The following is a 17,342-nucleotide window of genomic DNA, read 5'->3' on the forward strand; positions in this document are numbered from 1 at the left end:
CAGTCCAGAGTGTGTTTGAGGACATTCCCGAGGCTCCTCTTCACTGTGCTGCTCACGGGGTCCCATAGAGGGAGCCACGTGGCCTTGTGGTGAATCACTCTGCTGTTGTTGAGTGGCCGGGAGTTCAAACACAACCACCACTCCGTGTGAGAAAGATGAGGCAGTCTGCCTCCATTCACGCTGTCACTTGGTTAGAAACACTTGCAGAGGAGAGGTTTGAACACTCGGCACCTGTCATGACCTGTTTTGTACATTTCTAGGATGCCTTCTGAGTCACCACGTGACTGAATCTAAATGATAGGTGGTTGGTATTGGAAACCTGATGGGTAGTTCGACCCTGTTCTCCAGTCTCTGAGAGTCGGAGACCATGACGCCAGTGGGGTGGACTTTGGGTGGTGGTTGTTGCCTCATAGGACAGTGTCATGGAAAACAAAAGTGTCTGTCCCTCGGACTATTATTTTCCTCAGTGGCACACAGTAAAGCTGATTCTTCAAGACAGAAAATGCTTACAGAACACTGCTGGCTTTAAGCAAGCAGCTGCAGCCTCGGCACTCCATCCAGATTTACCGCATTGAAGAGAGAGACACAGTGTTTCTCCAGGGGAGGGTGGCAGGGTGCATTGTGGTCAGTATTTCTCTTGACGTGGCCCTCTGTGGCATGGGTTACCTTTTACCACGGGGCTCCCACGCCATTTTCAATCCCTGATACGGAAGGGAAGCCGTATCAGAAGCGATCTAAACGGTGTAAATAATTCCCAGCTGCAGTGCCGGCTGTCTCGGGGCTGACACAGAGTATCCTCTGTCCCGAGGTTTTCTTTTATCACCTGTCAGGGATCCTTGATTCAAGGGCAGGGGAGCAAATCTTCACGTGTTGTCGATGAGTCTCGGCCAGCTTAGTAAGCACCAGCCAGCCCCAAGGAAGGTCCGGAGCTCAGCTGGCCTGACAGGCTGTTGACACGGAAAGATGCTGTTAGGGACGGTGGTCTTCCCACTGCCCACCACGTTGGTGCTCCTTGGTGCTCAGTTTGGTCACGACCATTCTTCTATATATTGGAAAGTACTGGAAGCAAAACAGTTTAAATGCTCTGCCATCGAGTGACAAGTGTGGGAAACGTAGGCCAATCGGCCGTCTTGTCCCTCACCTGCTTTTTGGAATCGGCAGATGCCACCAGCCAACAGCTTCACCAGCTCTGCCGAGGTGCTGCCAGTCACCCTGGTGGATTGCGTCCGGGTAAGTCATGGAGTTAGTCATCCAGTGGCTTTTTCTGTGACACCGACCGGCAGAAGTGTCCCTGGACCCAAGTCTCCTCCTCATCGCTCACACCCCACACCCACCCCCACCCCCAGAGGGACTTGCCTCCAAGAAGGCAGTTACCCCCAATGGGCGTTCGGCACACGGCGTGCATGTGAAGTTTGTGTGATTTCCTGTCAGAGTGCACCGGCGGGAAGCTGAGTTAACGTCTGTGTGTAGGCTGAGCGCAGCGAGTAGCTTCTGGATTTGTGCAGTGTGCTGCCCTGAAGAGACCCCACGAAATAGCGTGGGAAAGTCCCCTGAAGCGCAGCCTAGACCCAAAGTGGAGGCCAGGCCCTAGTTCCCATGTACAGATTGCATTAAACTGCTGTTGGTACCAATAGTCATGAAAATGTGCCCAGGTCATAAGCCTTCCTTTACTGAATCATTAAATCATTTTATGTTGCATGGTTTTATTATAGCCTGCATTTATTGCCAGACTGTCTATAGCTAAACATTAGTTATATCCCTCAGTTTTGTCTATGTAGTTTGGTTGAGGTAAATATAAAATGATAATTTATAGTTATTATAATATTCTAGTGTGAACTTCAAATTATTAGCAAGACAGAGAATATAAATAGTGTTATTTTTCATTAGGGTATTGTTTTCACGTAGAAATTATGCCAAAAATGCCATACAAGTTTACTAATGAAAGAAACTACCTTGAGAACTTTAAACCACTGAACTCAGAAAACTAGGCTTGGAGATTTCAGATGACCAACGAATTAGACCACGGGATCTGGAAGGTCTCCCGGCTGCATTCTAGAGATTCCTGTCAAATCCCAAAAATCTGGATGGCTTAAAGGGATTTTTTTCAAGCTAAGGTAGTGTCTACTCACGGCCTTTAGTATAAACAAATTAGTGACTTTTGGGTGCTAATGTGTTTTTCAAGTAAGTAGATTAATGAATGGACCAACGTGTCAGACAACATTTGCCAGTTGGCGTGATGGGCGGCACTTAAGTTACTTGATCACTTGGATTGATTTTGCACAAAATTTGAAAAGGAATTTATGTCGATCAATGGAAGAAAATATTTCACAAATACAGCACACATATTTGTCAGTTGTTAATGAGCCCGGTACTGTGTTCAGGGGTACTTGTAACCCAGGATGCTCAGGTCTTCCACAGAGGCAGCTTCGAAGCCCTGCCCTGCGGAAGTATGTGAATTAATCGTGCCCATAGCAGCAGGGTACATCTCAGAACACTGACATTGAGTGACAGGCCAGACAATGGAGTGCAGTTTCCTTTCCCGTAGAAATGTAGAAAGTGCTAATGAATATATGGTGACAGAAGCAGCCAGCAGTTTCTTGAGGCTAGAGTCCGTGGGAAAGAACGAGGCGCGGGCAGCCCTGGGACCGACAGCCATTCCATTGATAGGGTGTAGTGCAGCCATTCCATTGCTAGGGTGTAGTGATAGTTGCATCGCCTGTCAAAACGTCACATACCAAATTCTGCACCTTTTCATGGAGAGGTTGGCCTGGCCAGGGCCTCCGTGAAGAAGTCAAAAATGCATTGCACACCTTTCTTGGTGTCATCGGTGCATTGCCGATACCTGCGTCCACTAGAGAGCTTCCCCTTGTGCTTGTTCGGCTTTCGTTACTGGACTTGAATGGCCAGGTTAGCCCCTGCAAGCTAAGGTGTGAATAAAGCCAGCGAGGGTTGCACATGGGTGTTTGTGTGGCTGTTTATATGTTGCCATGGTACATCCTACTTCTCTGTCCACTTGGAAGAGCTTCAGCTTTGTTCCTTTTTACCCGGAGGTAATTACAAAGACCATTGATGGTCCCTCAGATCAAGCAAAGCATGGAGCCTTAATGGGAGGATCTCTGTCTCTGCTCAGTACCTTCGCAGTGAATATAGCAATGTCAGCGACGTGGCCAGGGGTTCAGAACCCTGAGAGCCCAGAAGCTGTTCAGGCTGCCCTGAGAGTGTGCCTTGTCTCAAGGGCAGATGACTAAAGGAGCTAGAGAGCCCTTCAGGTTCTGTAATGGTTGCTCTCCTCTTCGTATAAGTAATCTCCTTGAAAGAATGAGACGGACGGAACTATTTTTTGGTAGGAACTGCTACCTGATACCTTGATATCATGTTGACTCTGTGCAAAGCCATTAATTATTTCACACGTGTGAGATGTTTCTCTTCACACTGCTTACTTGCTCCTGATGCGAACGTCCATGGGCTGCTTTCCTCGCTGAAGAGACTTGTGTGCACGCATCACTCTTCCGGCAGGTCTGTCATAGGAACGATCAGACGACCACATCTGAGCCCTGCAAAGCCTTTGGCATGTTCTCTGTCCACTGTAATCGTCTCAAGTACCCCACCTGAGTGGCAGCTTGAGCCTCCTGGTCTTGCTCAAGAGCCCCAGCAGGTCGCCTGGCGAGCAGCTGACACTGGCCTCAGAGGGGCCCCTCTGCCCGTCACTCCAAGGCTGGCCACATGCCTCCTCATTCCCCAAAGACCGTCACCCAACCCAGTGTCCTCGCGACCTGGAGGGAGCTCTCACTCCTCCACTCAGCCCACAGCCAGCCATGTGCCCTTGCTTCCCTTCAAGCATCGCCATTCAACCCCAGCGAGGAAGGCCTGCCAAACACGTGCCCATTCTGAGGTTCAGTGGTGCTGCTGGCCGAGTTGATGTCCAGTCAGGCTCACTGATGATGCTTCCCCAGTTTTCTGCATGGCTCCATGTGCAATTCAATGTCTTCTAGCATCCCCGGAAACAAGACACCAAAGAAACCTTCCCGCCGCCCTCGGGTAGTCCCAGAGGTAACTATTCCCTGGAGCAGACAGTCTTACTGTTCTCCCTCAGAGAAACCAGAGGGAACGGGTGCAACTATTGAACAGCCTTAAAACCAATCTCTGCCCAGGCGGACTCTGGCCTGGGAAAATGCTGATGAGAAGAATTCGACTGTGGGCGCCAGAGCGGGGGAGTTTTCTGTAGTCCGAGTTGCTACCCCAAATAGAAGATGGAATGCTGCCAGTGACCCTGAATAAAAAGGGGGCGGGGATCACATGAAATGAACTTCTAACAAAATGGTTAATGTAACCTCATCCTCAGCCTCCTAATTTCTTTTTGTGTTTTGGGGCATTCATTTTCTTTTTTTTAAAAATCATTTTATTGAGGGCTCATACAACTCTTATCGCAACCCATACATACATCATTTGTATAAAGCACATTTGTATATTCGTTACTCTCATCATTCTCAAAACATTTGCTCTACACGTAAGCCCCTGGTATCAGCTCCTCATTTTCCCCCTCCCTCCCCATGAACCCTTGATAATTTATAAATTATTATTTTGTCATATCTTACACTGTCTGACGTCTCCCCTCACCTACTTTTCTATTGTCCATCCTCCAGGGAGGAAGTTATATGTAGATCCCTGTAATTGGTTCCCCCTTTCTACTCCAGCCTCCTAATTTCACGGTGACATCAGTACAGGAATCAGAAGTGCTCTGCCGTTCTGTTTTCTTCTTTTTATTAGTCATTTTATTGGGGGACTCTTACAAACCTCAGAACAATCCATCATTCAATTGTATTAAGCACACATGTACATATGTTGCCATCAGCATTTCCAAAGCATTTTCTCTCTACTTAAGCCCTTGTATCAACTCCTCTTTTTTCCCCTCCACCCCTTCTCACCCTCCTGAATCCTTGATCTATTTTGTATTATTACTGTTATTTCGTGGCTTACATTGTCTGTTGTCTCCCTTCACCTATATTTCTTTCATTCATCCCCCTGGAGGGTGGGCTATATATCCAACCTTGAGATGAGTTCCCCCTTTCTCTCCTTCCCCTCCCCACCCCCACTATCCTCCTACTCTCATGATAGCACTACTCCCCTACTGTTCGAAGGGTTTTATCTGTCATGAATTCCATGTGTCGAGAACTCTTATCTGCACCAATGTGTGTTCTCTGATCTAGCTTGATTTGTAAGGTAGAACTGGGAAATGGTAGTGGGTGGGGGACATTCAGGAACTGGAGTAATGTGTGTTTCTGTTGGTGCTATACTGTACCCTTGCTGAATCGCCCCTTCCTTGCACTCCTTTGTGGGGGGATTTCCAGTTTTCTACAGTTGGGCTTTGGGTCTCCACTCCAATCCCCCTCTTTCACATCAATATAATTGTTTGTTTTGGATCTTTTGATACCTGATGCCTAATCCCGTCGACACCTCATGGTCACGCAGGCTGGTGTGCTTCTTCCATGTGGGCGTAATTGCTTCCCTGCTAGATCACCGCTTGTTCAGCTTCGAGCCTTTAACACCTAATACGCTAGATCTTTTGATAGCTGGGCACCATCTGCTTTCTTCACCACATTTGCTTATGCACCCATTTGTCTTCATCGATCATGTATGGAAGGTGAGTATTAATGAGGGCCAGGTAAATAGATATGACAATGTGTTCTTGTGTTTAGGGATGCCTTGAGTAGAAGCCTAGAGTCAGTCTGCTATCTTACTAAACATATAAATATGTACATTGGCGTCTATCCCTTTCCTCATAAATTAGTGTATTGATATCTATACATGCCTATAGCTGTACCTTTATAAATAGCTGTTGCCTTCTACTTCTTTCCTCTATTACCATTCACCTTCCTCCAGTCCCACTACCATGCTCACCCTCCACTTGGCTCTTAGTAATTACTCTCAGATACATTGCATTTGATCAAACCCGCTAGGCATTATGCCCCCTCCTCCTTATCAATTTCAGATCCTTTTTTTTTTGAGTTTTACTTGTGTTTATTATTTTGTTTATTTTTTATCATTCTATTAGGGGCTCATACAACTCTTATCACAATCCATACATACATCAATTGTGTAGAGCACATTTGTACATTCATTGCCCTCATCATTCTCAAAACATTTGCTCTCCACTTAAACCCCCGGCATCAGGTCCTCATTTTTTTCCCCTCCCTCCCCCCTCCCCCTTCCCTCATGAACCCTTGATAATTTATAAATTGTTATTTTGTCATATCTTGCCCTGTCCGACGTCTCCCTTCACCCACTTTTCTGTTGTCCGCCCCCCAGGAAGGAGGTCACATGTAGATCCTTGTAATCGGTTACCCCTTTCCAACCCACTCTCCTTCCACACTCCCAGTATCGCCACTCACACCACTGGTCCCGAAGGGTTCATCCGCCCTGGATTTCCTGTTTTTCCAGTTCCTATCTGTACCAGTGTGCACCCTCTGGTGTAGCCAGACTTGCAAGGTAGAATTCGGATCACGATAGTGGGGTGGGGGGAGGGGGGCGGCGCAGTTGGGAAGCATTTAGGAACTAGAGGAAAGTTGTGTTTTTCATCGTTGTTACATCGCACCCTGTCTGGCTCATCTCCTCCCTGAGATCCCTCTGCAAGGGGATGTCCAGTGGCCTACAAATGGGCTTTCGGTCTGCACTCCACACTCCCCCCCTCATTCGCTATGGTAAGATTTCTTTTTCTGATGATGCCTGATACCTGATCCCTTCGACACCTTGCGGTCGCATAGGCTAGTGTGCTTCTTCCATATGGGCTTTGTTTCTTCTGAGCTACATGGCCGCTTGTTTGCCTTCAAGTCTTTAAGACCCCAGCCGCTAAATCTTTTGATAGCTGGGCACCATCAGCTTTCTTCACCATATTTGCTTATGCACCCATTTGTCTTCAGCGGTCGTATCATTGAGGTGAGCACACAATGATATGATTTTTTGTTCTTTGATGCCTGATAACTCAATTTTAGATCATTTGTTGTTCCCTTATCCCTGAATTTGTTGACTCCCTGCTTCCTTTCCCCACCCCCTCCTCTCCCATTCCACTCCCGTAAAGGTCCCATTGTTTTCTCCTCCGGAACATTTGTCCTGCCTATCTTATATAGATAGACATAGGGCAAAAGAAAAAACAAAATAAAACCCGATAGTTCCAGGCCTGTCTGCTGACCCTTATGTGTGTTTTCCAGTTGGATCTGATGAGGTGCCAAGCCCTATCCCCCAAGTCCTAAGTCTATCCCAGAGTCAGAGTCTATTTCCAGGATTCCTCGAGGATTTGGTTGATTTGCTCCCCTTACTTTCCTGTTGCATTCCCTTCTCACTTTGCTCCTCTGTGCGTGGGGCAGACTGGGCACACTTCTTCACTGTGTCTCCAGTGCTGTCCTCCGTAGCACTTTGGGTCAGTGAGGATGCATCATGTCTTGTGGTGGCACCGGCCCTACGGTCCTTTTTGTGCATTGGCTGCTCCAAGCCAGGGATGTTATCCCCAGGGCTTGGTGGACCATGATGAGGTATTCTCTCTCTGTCCCATCCATCCATCCATCCATCCATCCATCCATCCATCCATCCATCCATCCATCCAATCTATCTTCAGTACTGTTCTCTGTATTACTTTCTTCTGTGGAGGAGTCAATGTAGTTCGGCTTGAGCCCTGTCCCATCATCGTCACTGTTGGTTTGCTGCTCCATGCCAGTATATTGCCCTGCAGGCTTGGTGCTCCACGATGGGGTCTGGTCCCTCTCTCTTTCCTGTGGAGACATAAACAATGTTACTGACCTATTTCCCCATCACCCTCATTTTTATTTGGCTGCCATAGGAAACCACGGCTTGGGTCAGATCCCTGTCAAAGAGCCTGGACCTCAACCCAGGATTTATTCATTAAGTAGCTTGTCCTCTGTGCTCATTGTACTTTTAAAGCTTACCCACCTTTTCTGTACCAGGTAGTAGGGTGTGGTTTCTTTTACACCATTTGCATCTCAGCTCTGGCATTCCAGTTGGATCTGAAAGGCATGCTCTCTGTTTACATTTGATAGAATAGGCATGGAAAAAAAGTGGATTAGGATTGCCAAGAGGAGCCTGGGGACTTCAAACAGGTTCCAGCGACTGGATCTGGTATCAGTTTTAAAATTTGATATTACTTGCTCAAAATTAAGTGTGTGTGGCAGAGACAAAACAGTGGTCGGGGTGGGCTAAACCGTTGCTTCTGGCCCCACCTCTTTCCTCCCAGTCTCTGTGTCAGGTGTCCCTGTCACTTGGGGTCAGGGGACCAGTTCAGGGTCTGCTTTCAAGGCTGCTTTGAGGCTCAGCGTCTTTCATTCAAACTTATGAGCTCTAATTTTCTCTCCTCCCAACATTTTTCAGTGGTGTCACTTTGGAGCTTGGTTGTATCTTTTTTTTCTTTTAACTTGGTTGTGTCTTGACAGAGCCAGCATGCAGTTTGTCATGTGGGCCATTGCAGACTTTTCCTGGGTTTTGTTGACGTGATTACTGTATCTCTGAAGTGCGGCACCCTTGGCTGAATGGCTCCTGGCTCAGGTCGGGGACAAGGCCGTCCCTGGGATGCTGTTTGGTCTGGGAGGCCAGGCTGGCCTGTGGGTGTCCCTCAGTGTGCTCCTCACCTGTCTCCCAGTAGAGAAGCAGGCCTCCAGCCTCACTCACTCCCAGTTCCTCCACTCATGTGGCCCCGGCACTGCAATCTTTACATGCTGTGAAAGCTGTCCTCGAGTACCGGGCAGGCTAATCACTCACCAACAACCTTTCTGGGTGCTTTGCAGGGGAGAAGCCATTCCGGTGTGAGGAGTGCAGCTTCGCCTCCACCACGCAGTCCCACCTGACAAGGCACAAGCGTGTCCACACTGGAGAGAAGCCCTACAGCTGTCCCTGGTGTGACTACAGGTGAGTGTGCCCCACCAGGCAGTCCCGGGTCAGGTCCTACCTTATAGGGACCTATCAGACACGGAGAATGGAGAACGGCCCCATGGGGTTTTCAATACTGAGAAGCCTCATCGTTCCTCTGCAGAGCAGCTGGCAGGCTTGAACCACTGAGCTACCAGGATGCCTCATGTTGTGCTAGGACCCTATGCAATTCCATAGCAAAAGTCCATACGTGTATATCCATTACAATAGAGCCCTGATGTGTGTACATGTCGTACGTGTGTTTTTACCTACACAAAGCCTGAGTGGCCACAGCTGGAGCTCAGGCTGGTCGCTGACTGTTCCCAGCCTCCCCCTGAGGCCTTGCAGTCCTATGGCACACTGATCTTCCCAGCATGCCTCGCCTTGCCCAGCGACAGGTGCAGCCAAGCTCTGAGCAGCAGAAGGAGGAGAGGATCCTGAAATGTGTCCTCCTCTGCAGACTCGCCACTGGGCCTCCTCCGGCTGGCAGGAGGTCACATTGCACAGGTGGCTCAAAGGGTGGTCGCCTTTCACAGACAACCTATGTATTCTGAGAGCGGGGGGATGATGTGCAGAGGGGCTCAGGATGCTTCAGGAATGTCACGCTCGGATGTGTGACTGGGCATCAACTGGGGGTGGGTTCTCTGGCCGTCTGGGGGTGGGACACCACAGCCTGATAAGAGTTCATGTGAGTGACTGACGGGGACCTCTTAGGTGGACCACCTGGGCTTGGGGGCAGTGGACTCCCGTGTGTTTAGGGCTATTCATATGCCTATGTGCTGCCTGACTTGGACTGTGAGAGCCTTCCCTCCCCTGCAGCTGACCCCAGTGGGCCAACGGGCCCTTCCCATGACAGAGCTGGAAGCTGGCCCACAGCTGCCTTTCAGGGTCCGTCTGGGGTCCCCTGTATGTGCTTGTGCATCCCACAAACATAGTGCCGTCGTCTCTCTTATTAGCCACATGATCCCATTAAGTCTGTGTGAAAGGTCATCTAATAACATAGCACGATGGCAGATATATTCATGCATGAATTATTCATTCCTCAGTGTTCTATGTGTCCCGTCTTTGCCTCATGTGAGATTGGTGTTTCCTGACAGTTTGGTAACATGGCGAGCCAATTAGAAACCGACTAAGATGCTGCTAAGACCATTTGGTTAAAATAACCAACATCGCTGAACGGTTCATTTTCCTTATTGAAAAGACTCTTCCCTGGAGGCTCTGCCTGTAAGGTGCCGAAAAGCAGCCAGAAGGACTGCCATTTCCCATGCCCCCGTTCTCAGTTCTCAGTCTCTGAGGTGGGGATGGCGGGTGCAGTCCTCGGCAAGGTTGTAGTTCTCACTCTGCAGCAGTGCAGAAGGCCATGGGGGCTGGCTGTGTGGGCACCCAGAGCCACCGTGGGGACAGCCGCCAACAATGGTTGTGAACACTTGTGCTCGTTATCAGAGCTCTGTGGCTCTGGCCTTCTGGCTAGGAAGTAGCCAGGCTGTTCCTGCACACTCACACTGGCAGACGTCCTCCTGTCAGCAGAGGAAAGCCCACCTTCCACAGGCCAGGAGCAGGGTGGCGCAGCAGCTCCTCAGGAGGAAGGCCTGGAGAGCTGCTCGCACACAGCCCGCAGCCCGGGGCCGCTGTGCTCTGTGGGTCTGTGTCTGTGCACCACCAGCAAGCAGGTGCCAGGGTTGATATCTAGTGTTTACTTACTTTGACAGTAGGGCAGACCCCCCGGGACAAGGCAGTGTTGCTTCCCTTGTGCACAGGGTCAGAACTGACTTGGTGGCTTTTGAGAGCAAGGGAGTCATAGCACTTGGGCTGCTTGACAACCTGACAGTTTTCAAGAGGTCAGGAAGTAGTGAGGACAGTTGCCATTGGACTTGCCTTCACCAGTGTGTGTGTGTGTGTGTGTGTGTGTGTGTGTGTGTGTACACGTGCACGCGCGCGCATGCACATTCAGTATCCAAGTCCAGGCTCAGCTACTCATGTAACTGTGCCTGTGACCTTTGTTAAGAATCTGACCTCTCTGGGCGGCCATTGACTCATCTCTGAGATGCAGGTCTTTGCTGCTCCCCTTCTGGGGTTGAGGAGGGGCACATGCCCATTATCTACGGCAGGCCTGGCCCTGGGGTTTGCTGCAGTGAGACCTCTTTCTTCCTGCTGTCACTTCTGGCTAGTCTTTCAGCTCGGCTCTTTGCCACCACAGTCACTGGGGTCCTGTCCAGAAAACACTCCCCGCCCCCATCCCATGGGAGGTTGGTGGGGCCGGGGGTTAGTTAGAGTGTGGTAAGTCCAAACCCAGCTGTTGGAAGGTGGCTGACACCCTGTGAGTTGGCAGCCCTGTTCTGGACTCCTCCTTCTGAGGGCCCTGGCCGTTCTTGGTGGCCCTGGTGAATCAGCATTCGCTGTGTTTGGACATGTAAACCACTCTCAGTTTTTCACTCCTCCAAGGTCTGTGCCTACACCTTTAAGCACAGCCAAGGGGCTCTAGAAAAATTCTACACCTTTGCGCCTGCAGAGGCTCCGTCTGGAGGTTTCCCTCTGACCACCCTTCACCGCAGACCAGCCGGGCCAAGCTTTGTGTGTGCACACAGACGTGGCTCAGGCTGCTTTGGCTCCATCGCCTCGAAGTCCCCTTCTTCTCGCTGAGGTTGAGGCGGCATTTCTCGCCCCATTCACATTACTTCCCCGAAATAGCATCCCATTCATTGAGGGCACTCAAGCCAGCTGGACCCCATCCAGGCTTTACTCTGCAAGCCCAGGCAGGACAGGAGCGGAGCTCCCCAAGCATGCCGCCGCCCACCATCCTCTGAACCCACACGGTGTCTCGCGGAGCCAGGACCGCCGACTGTCCTTTGTAACCGTGAAGTCACTCAACCAGGGTGACTGGACTGACTGCCCTCACACCATCCGATTGGGATGGCACACGAGTGGGTCCTACAGTTGTTGTAAAAAGACTGCTGTCCTTCTTTGTACATGTGGTCAGCTTCCTTTGCCCCGGAGCAAAAGCCAAGGTTACCTGAGCACGAGAAACATGCAAATAAACTGTTAGCTCTAAAGAGAAGAGCCGTGAGGGGCACAGGGAAATTATGACTTTATTTTCTCTTCATGAGAAAAAGTTTCAAATGAGCCATAGTATAAAAAAGAAAATTTATTTGGTTGCTCAATATAGGAAGAATAAAATGCTTATCATATGTGCCTCACGTCCATGTATCTTCTATCAGCAAGGAAATAGTTGACTGTGGGTCACCGTACAGATTAACAATGATTCTCTGGTGGTTCGCCCCATTTCTTGAGGAGACAGGATCACACGTAGCTGATCTGGTGTCTGTCCATTATGTTTCACTGCTCAGAATGGTTACATAACTGTTTCCCTCCTACATTTTTATTTGCTTACTGTAGATAGAGAAAATGATTTTATGTCTTTGTCATTATTAACACTTATCTGCAGGTGCCACCATCTCAAGAGACTACGTTTTATTTAAATTTCCATCAAAAGTACATTTCTCCTTTTATAAATTGAACATTTGTGGAGAAGTACCAGTAATGATAATTATTCATGAAAAATGTGAATATAGATCTGTTTACAAAAGAGCCTCATAATTGGTCTTTTGAACCCGGGGCTATTTTTCAAGTTTGCATTATGAATGTACGCGTGACATCTCTTTCTATTTGGATGTAAACCTGCCCTCCTTCCTGAGCTTTCACTGTCTGATCGCAACAGAAGTCCAGCCCGTTAGACCAGTGTCGTTCGTCACGGCTCCAGAACTTTGCCACCGTTAACGGCTCTGTTATTTTGCCGGAGCCTGCAGTGTGAGCGCGGCACTGCCTGCCCACCCTACCTGTTTCCCTTGTGTGGTGAATGCCTTTAGTTTGTCTCTGCGTGGAAACGGGAACAGGCTCACTTGTCCCTGGCTGGCTTTCCCTCGATCATATCCTGCACTGGCAGGAGATGGACATCCACCACCCTCGCCCTGTTCTAATCAGTACCCTGTCCAGTGACATAAAGCCCTTCCCTCCCTCACACTGTTGCTGGCTTCCGAGGGGCTGGTCTTGCCTAGTGGCTCATCTTCCTGCGGTTCCATTTCTCAGCCCGCACTGCGGGGCGGCTCCTGAGTCAGGGTGGTCGAACAGCATGAAATGCGATGGCCAGCACACGGTGTCGTTCAATCCACCAGAGAAAACCAATACCAGGCATTTGTAAACTTTGCCCTTTTGAGTTTCTCTGTATCCTTGCCTCTTGCTAACTTTGGGGTTTACCCAGCATGCCTGGGGCTCTCCCCTACAGAGCAGCCCTGGTAGAAAATGCCCTTCACCTGATCACCTGTGGATATGTCGCTTTCCTTTGTCCTTTTTGATTTGAGCAGGGAACGTGATCTTGGTCCCCTCATCCTAAGCCTGAGGAAGTTGCAAACAAGGCCTGGAAATAAGTGCTGTTGGTCTTTTAATTTAGTCAGTATCTTTGCCCTTTCCCGGGCTGGACGTGCAATCTCTTCAGGAGCCGAAGAGCCTGCCTCCTGCCTCCCAGCAAACACTTGCCCCTGTTTTCTTAATTGCGGGAAGCAGACTGCAGCGAAGCAGTCCCGACTTGGTGGCATGTTCACTGGAGCCCCAGGGCCGTTACACCCTAAATTCATCCAGGATCTACAGGCAGTTGTTGAATTGTTTCTGTTTGGGGTCTAGGTCTGTTTGATGTACCATCTTAACTCGGAAACAGGCTTAACTTTGAGATTCCTTCTAACGCTCCTGCAAACATGTGCATTTTCTGCAGTTTCTGTCAGGGACCTATAGGCTCGAAATGGGGCTGCCAGACTCAGCTGTCCGTCATCCCCTCCCGTCCCCACACACCCTCCCACACACACCCAAGAAAGCACTGGTGATGTCCTTGAAGTTTTCCGCCACAACAGACTCTTCCTGGAGTGGAAGTGTGTCTTTATTTTGCATGTTACTCAGGGCAGTTCTAGGGTAGCCGAGATGTAACTGACAGAGATGGAGGTACCTGCACTCTTTGTATAGTCCCCACCATGCGGACTCATCTTTCTGTAAAGTGCCTCACCTGCCAGATGTTTTTCTGCTCTTAGAGACTATTCGGGACCAACCTGCCGTTGTGTTACGTAAGCTCCCCGTGCTTTGATGTGTCGCAGTAGCGGCAGAGCCTCCTTGGGGCTGTGGCGTCTGTCCAGCCGTGGTCTGTGGTGAGCTGCTGCATTCTCAGAGGCTGTCTCAGCAGCAGCCTGAGTGAGGGCGGCCCTCTCTGAGTGAGTGATGGTCGCGTTTGGATGATCACTTCGGAGAGTCTCACTTTCCCTCTGGTGCCCGTGCGGGTCTCAGTGTAGAGCACACATAGATTGGGGGGTGGCCCATGTCTCCGTGTGGGCATGTACCAAGGGCAAGGAGGGAGACTGCACACACCAGTAACACAGACTCAGCCGCTGCTCCTTCAAAACAGTCCTAGCGAGTGGTCACTTCATGGGGGACGTTTCCAAGTTCTGGAAGAATAAATGTTTTTATGTAGAGCAGATGGATGGATGCCACAGCCTGGCTATAGGAGAGTCGACTTTTGACTTGATGCGCACGGACATTAGAAATACCCACCATGTCTTGCCTGCAGCTGTCCTTGCCGTGGCACAGGTGCCCACGGCATGTCCTTGCGCGGTTTCCCACGGGTTCCACAGCACACCGTTCCGCCTTGGATTGTCTCTGGTTCTCTGTTCAGCATCAGGCCGCTGACCTGAACATGGTGTCCTTTTAGTCTTCCTTTTCCCTGATGTCTCTTCCTTTCCCAGCACAAATGGGCTTCTTCCCCATTACCGTACCTTTTGCTTGTCTCTGTAAATTCTGAAATAATTGCTTGCCAATTCACTGGAGATTTTTTTTTTTTAGCTCGGGATTTTTCATTTTATTTTTGATAGAGATTTTTTATTTAATACATTGTTGGCTCATGTGGTTCTAGTTTTCTTTCCCGGCCCCTGTCCCCTGCCAGAACTGAGACCCGAGAAAATGTCCCAGCCTGGCCAGGTATGTGCCAATACAGCCACACTTCGTGCTAGGCTGGTCGTTCATATTAGTACGTTCTCATCACAAACAGGCTTGTTTCAGTGAAACTCTTATTACCTTTGAAAATAGATTCCATAGCACCAAAAAAATCAGGTACTGGTTCCGACATCATTGAAAATGGGAGGGAAAAAAGTCTGAGTTACTTGTGTTTGTTTATCCGCACTGTGAGTTTTTGTTTGTGGATGTAGCCTCAGTAGACACAGCACCCAGATTAATTAGAAGAGCCGTTTTGAACCCAAAGTGACCATACATTCCCTGTGCTGTCTCTTAAAGTAGAATCCAGATAAACATGTTTGTTTCACTTGCTGTGGTTGAATCCCAAATCCAGTCATTATAGAAGGGCCAAAGCTATCTTTGGGGATGGTCTTTCTACAAGGAATTACTATGGACAATCCCCTGGGTGGTAGTTAGATATATCTGTATATATTGTGGTAGAAAGTAAGGCCTTAGAGATGAAAGAAAATAGAAAATATTTTGGGGCAATAATGTCTTGCATAATAACTATTCCTCAGACACCAGAGCTATTATCACCCAACAAAACACTGTACTTCTGTAACTATGTATATCCACCGCAGCGCCTCTCACCCTCGCTCAGAAGGCGGCTTGTTAGGGACTCACCACAATCTCCAGGAGGGGTGGCAGCCCTCCCTCAGCACATCTGGTGCGCCTTTAGCACCATAGAGAGCCTGTGTCACAGTCTCCTACCGGCTACTCACTGCCACCCTTCCAAACTCAGGTGCCTTGGCACGCTGGACTCACGCTCAGAGAGGACACCCGGTTCCTTAGTCTTCTTCCCCAGCCTTGCCCCAGCATACCTCTGAGGCTGCCTCGGGGCCGAGCTGTCCAAACCAGGGAGACGGGGTCGTGCAGCAGGTTGCAGGGCAGAGGGGCTCGGAGCAGTCACTGGCAAGGTGAAAGGCTTGTAAGAAATGTTGATTCTCCTAGATGGAATCTCAAGGAATGCGTGAGCTTGTCTTCTGGCACACAGAGCTCCAGCTCCAAACCCGTGGGCCAGTCCACCCATGCCTCGGAGCATGCAAACACTCCTGAGATGGTCAGACAGCCTGGGCTTTTGGCAGAGTCCACACATTCTTGCCCAAATGCAGGGAAGGGAGTGCTGACCCAAGCTGTCAGTGTCTCCTGCTGACCAGGAGTTTCGGCCTGACCACCGCCCACCGCCACTGGTTCCAGCTTTTGTGTGAGCCGAGCTTACCTGCACAGCAGAAGGAGCAGCCGGAGATAAACTCGCCTCCTCTATTTGATAATACAATGTGTTATCCGATCCTCTTCCCTCCAGGGGATTTTAGCCTAATATTAATCTCTCCTCTCACCCATTTGAACTTTATTTTCTTCCTCTTAATTGTCTTGGCTCGGATCTTGCTAAGCTCTGAGAGGCCTTCTCTGGGGGCCTTCTGGGCCCCTGGGGTGTGCTGCCTTGGGGCCTTGCCCAGAGAGCACCTGTGAGCATGCGCGCTGCTGAACTTGCTCAGGCCTTTTCTCGCCTTCCCTTCTTGTTCCTGTGTCCTCCACGGCAACTTCCAGCCAAGACATGAAGTGTCATAACACAGAGAGCATCATTTTTCCCTTGTGAGAGAAGGCAGTAAATGTTTAGTGTTTGCATTTAAGCAAGTGAGTCTCTGGGGGCTGAATTGTTTGGGGGGAAGTGGTTGGCATTACATTTCACAAATGTGTTTTGATTTGAAAGCATCATATATCTTTAGTCATAATTAAAAGTAAGACCGAGCCACACTCCTCCAAATTACACTTTTAATTTGGTTTTGAGCTATCATCTTACTCCGATGAGCCTGGGGGTACACGGTATGATGGACACCCCCAAGAGGAAGTATGGTTTTTCCCTCTGGCCTGAATCTCCGGAGGTCGGTGCTACTGGCAGGGAGTAACCCGAGAAAGAATGCCTGGTGCACGCCGCTTTGAGCTGGAGAGGTGCAGAGCTGGGGGTCATGGTAGAGGCCTACGTGGCTTAGTGGGTTGCATATTAGGCTGCCAACCACAGTGTCAGCAGTGTGAAATCACTAGCTGCTCCTCAGGAGAAAGAGGAGGCTTTCGACACCTACAAAGAGTTAGAGCCTCACAACCACGGCAGTTCTAGTCTGCCCTGTACGAGCAGGTCTGTGAGTCGGAATCAGCTCGATGACAGGGAGTTGAGAGGCAGAAATTACCAAGTGCTCAGTCCTACGTGAACCCCATGACTGAGAGGCAGACAGGGCTGGTTCAGTGCCCCTTATGTTAGGACAGTGAGTGGGTGGACGCTGGGGCCTAATGAGCGACAAGTGACAAGCAGCCTGTAGCCCCGGTACTGTTCTGGCAGGGCCTGGACATGAGAACAGAAGAGATGTGGTGAGCATGGTGGTGATGAATGCCGG

The 17,342-nt window shown here is 49.7% G+C and overlaps 1 protein-coding gene across 1 annotated transcript in view; it reads left to right on the top strand.

Annotated features, from left to right (window-relative positions):
- The window catches only part of ZNF407 (zinc finger protein 407), a 363,650-nt gene that overhangs the window by 214,784 nt on the left and 131,524 nt on the right, over nucleotides 1–17,342 (top strand). Inside the window, exon 6 of the mRNA XM_004715932.2 lies at nucleotides 8,790–8,910. Within this exon, the coding sequence (XP_004715989.1) occupies nucleotides 8,790–8,910 (121 nt within the window). The remainder of the gene's footprint in view (nucleotides 1–8,789; nucleotides 8,911–17,342) is intronic.

This window comes from Echinops telfairi, unplaced genomic scaffold, assembly GCF_000313985.2.
Source record: "Echinops telfairi isolate 266 unplaced genomic scaffold, ASM31398v2 ScPeMD7_7400;HRSCAF=8409, whole genome shotgun sequence".
Lineage (NCBI taxonomy): Eukaryota > Metazoa > Chordata > Mammalia > Afrosoricida > Tenrecidae > Echinops > Echinops telfairi.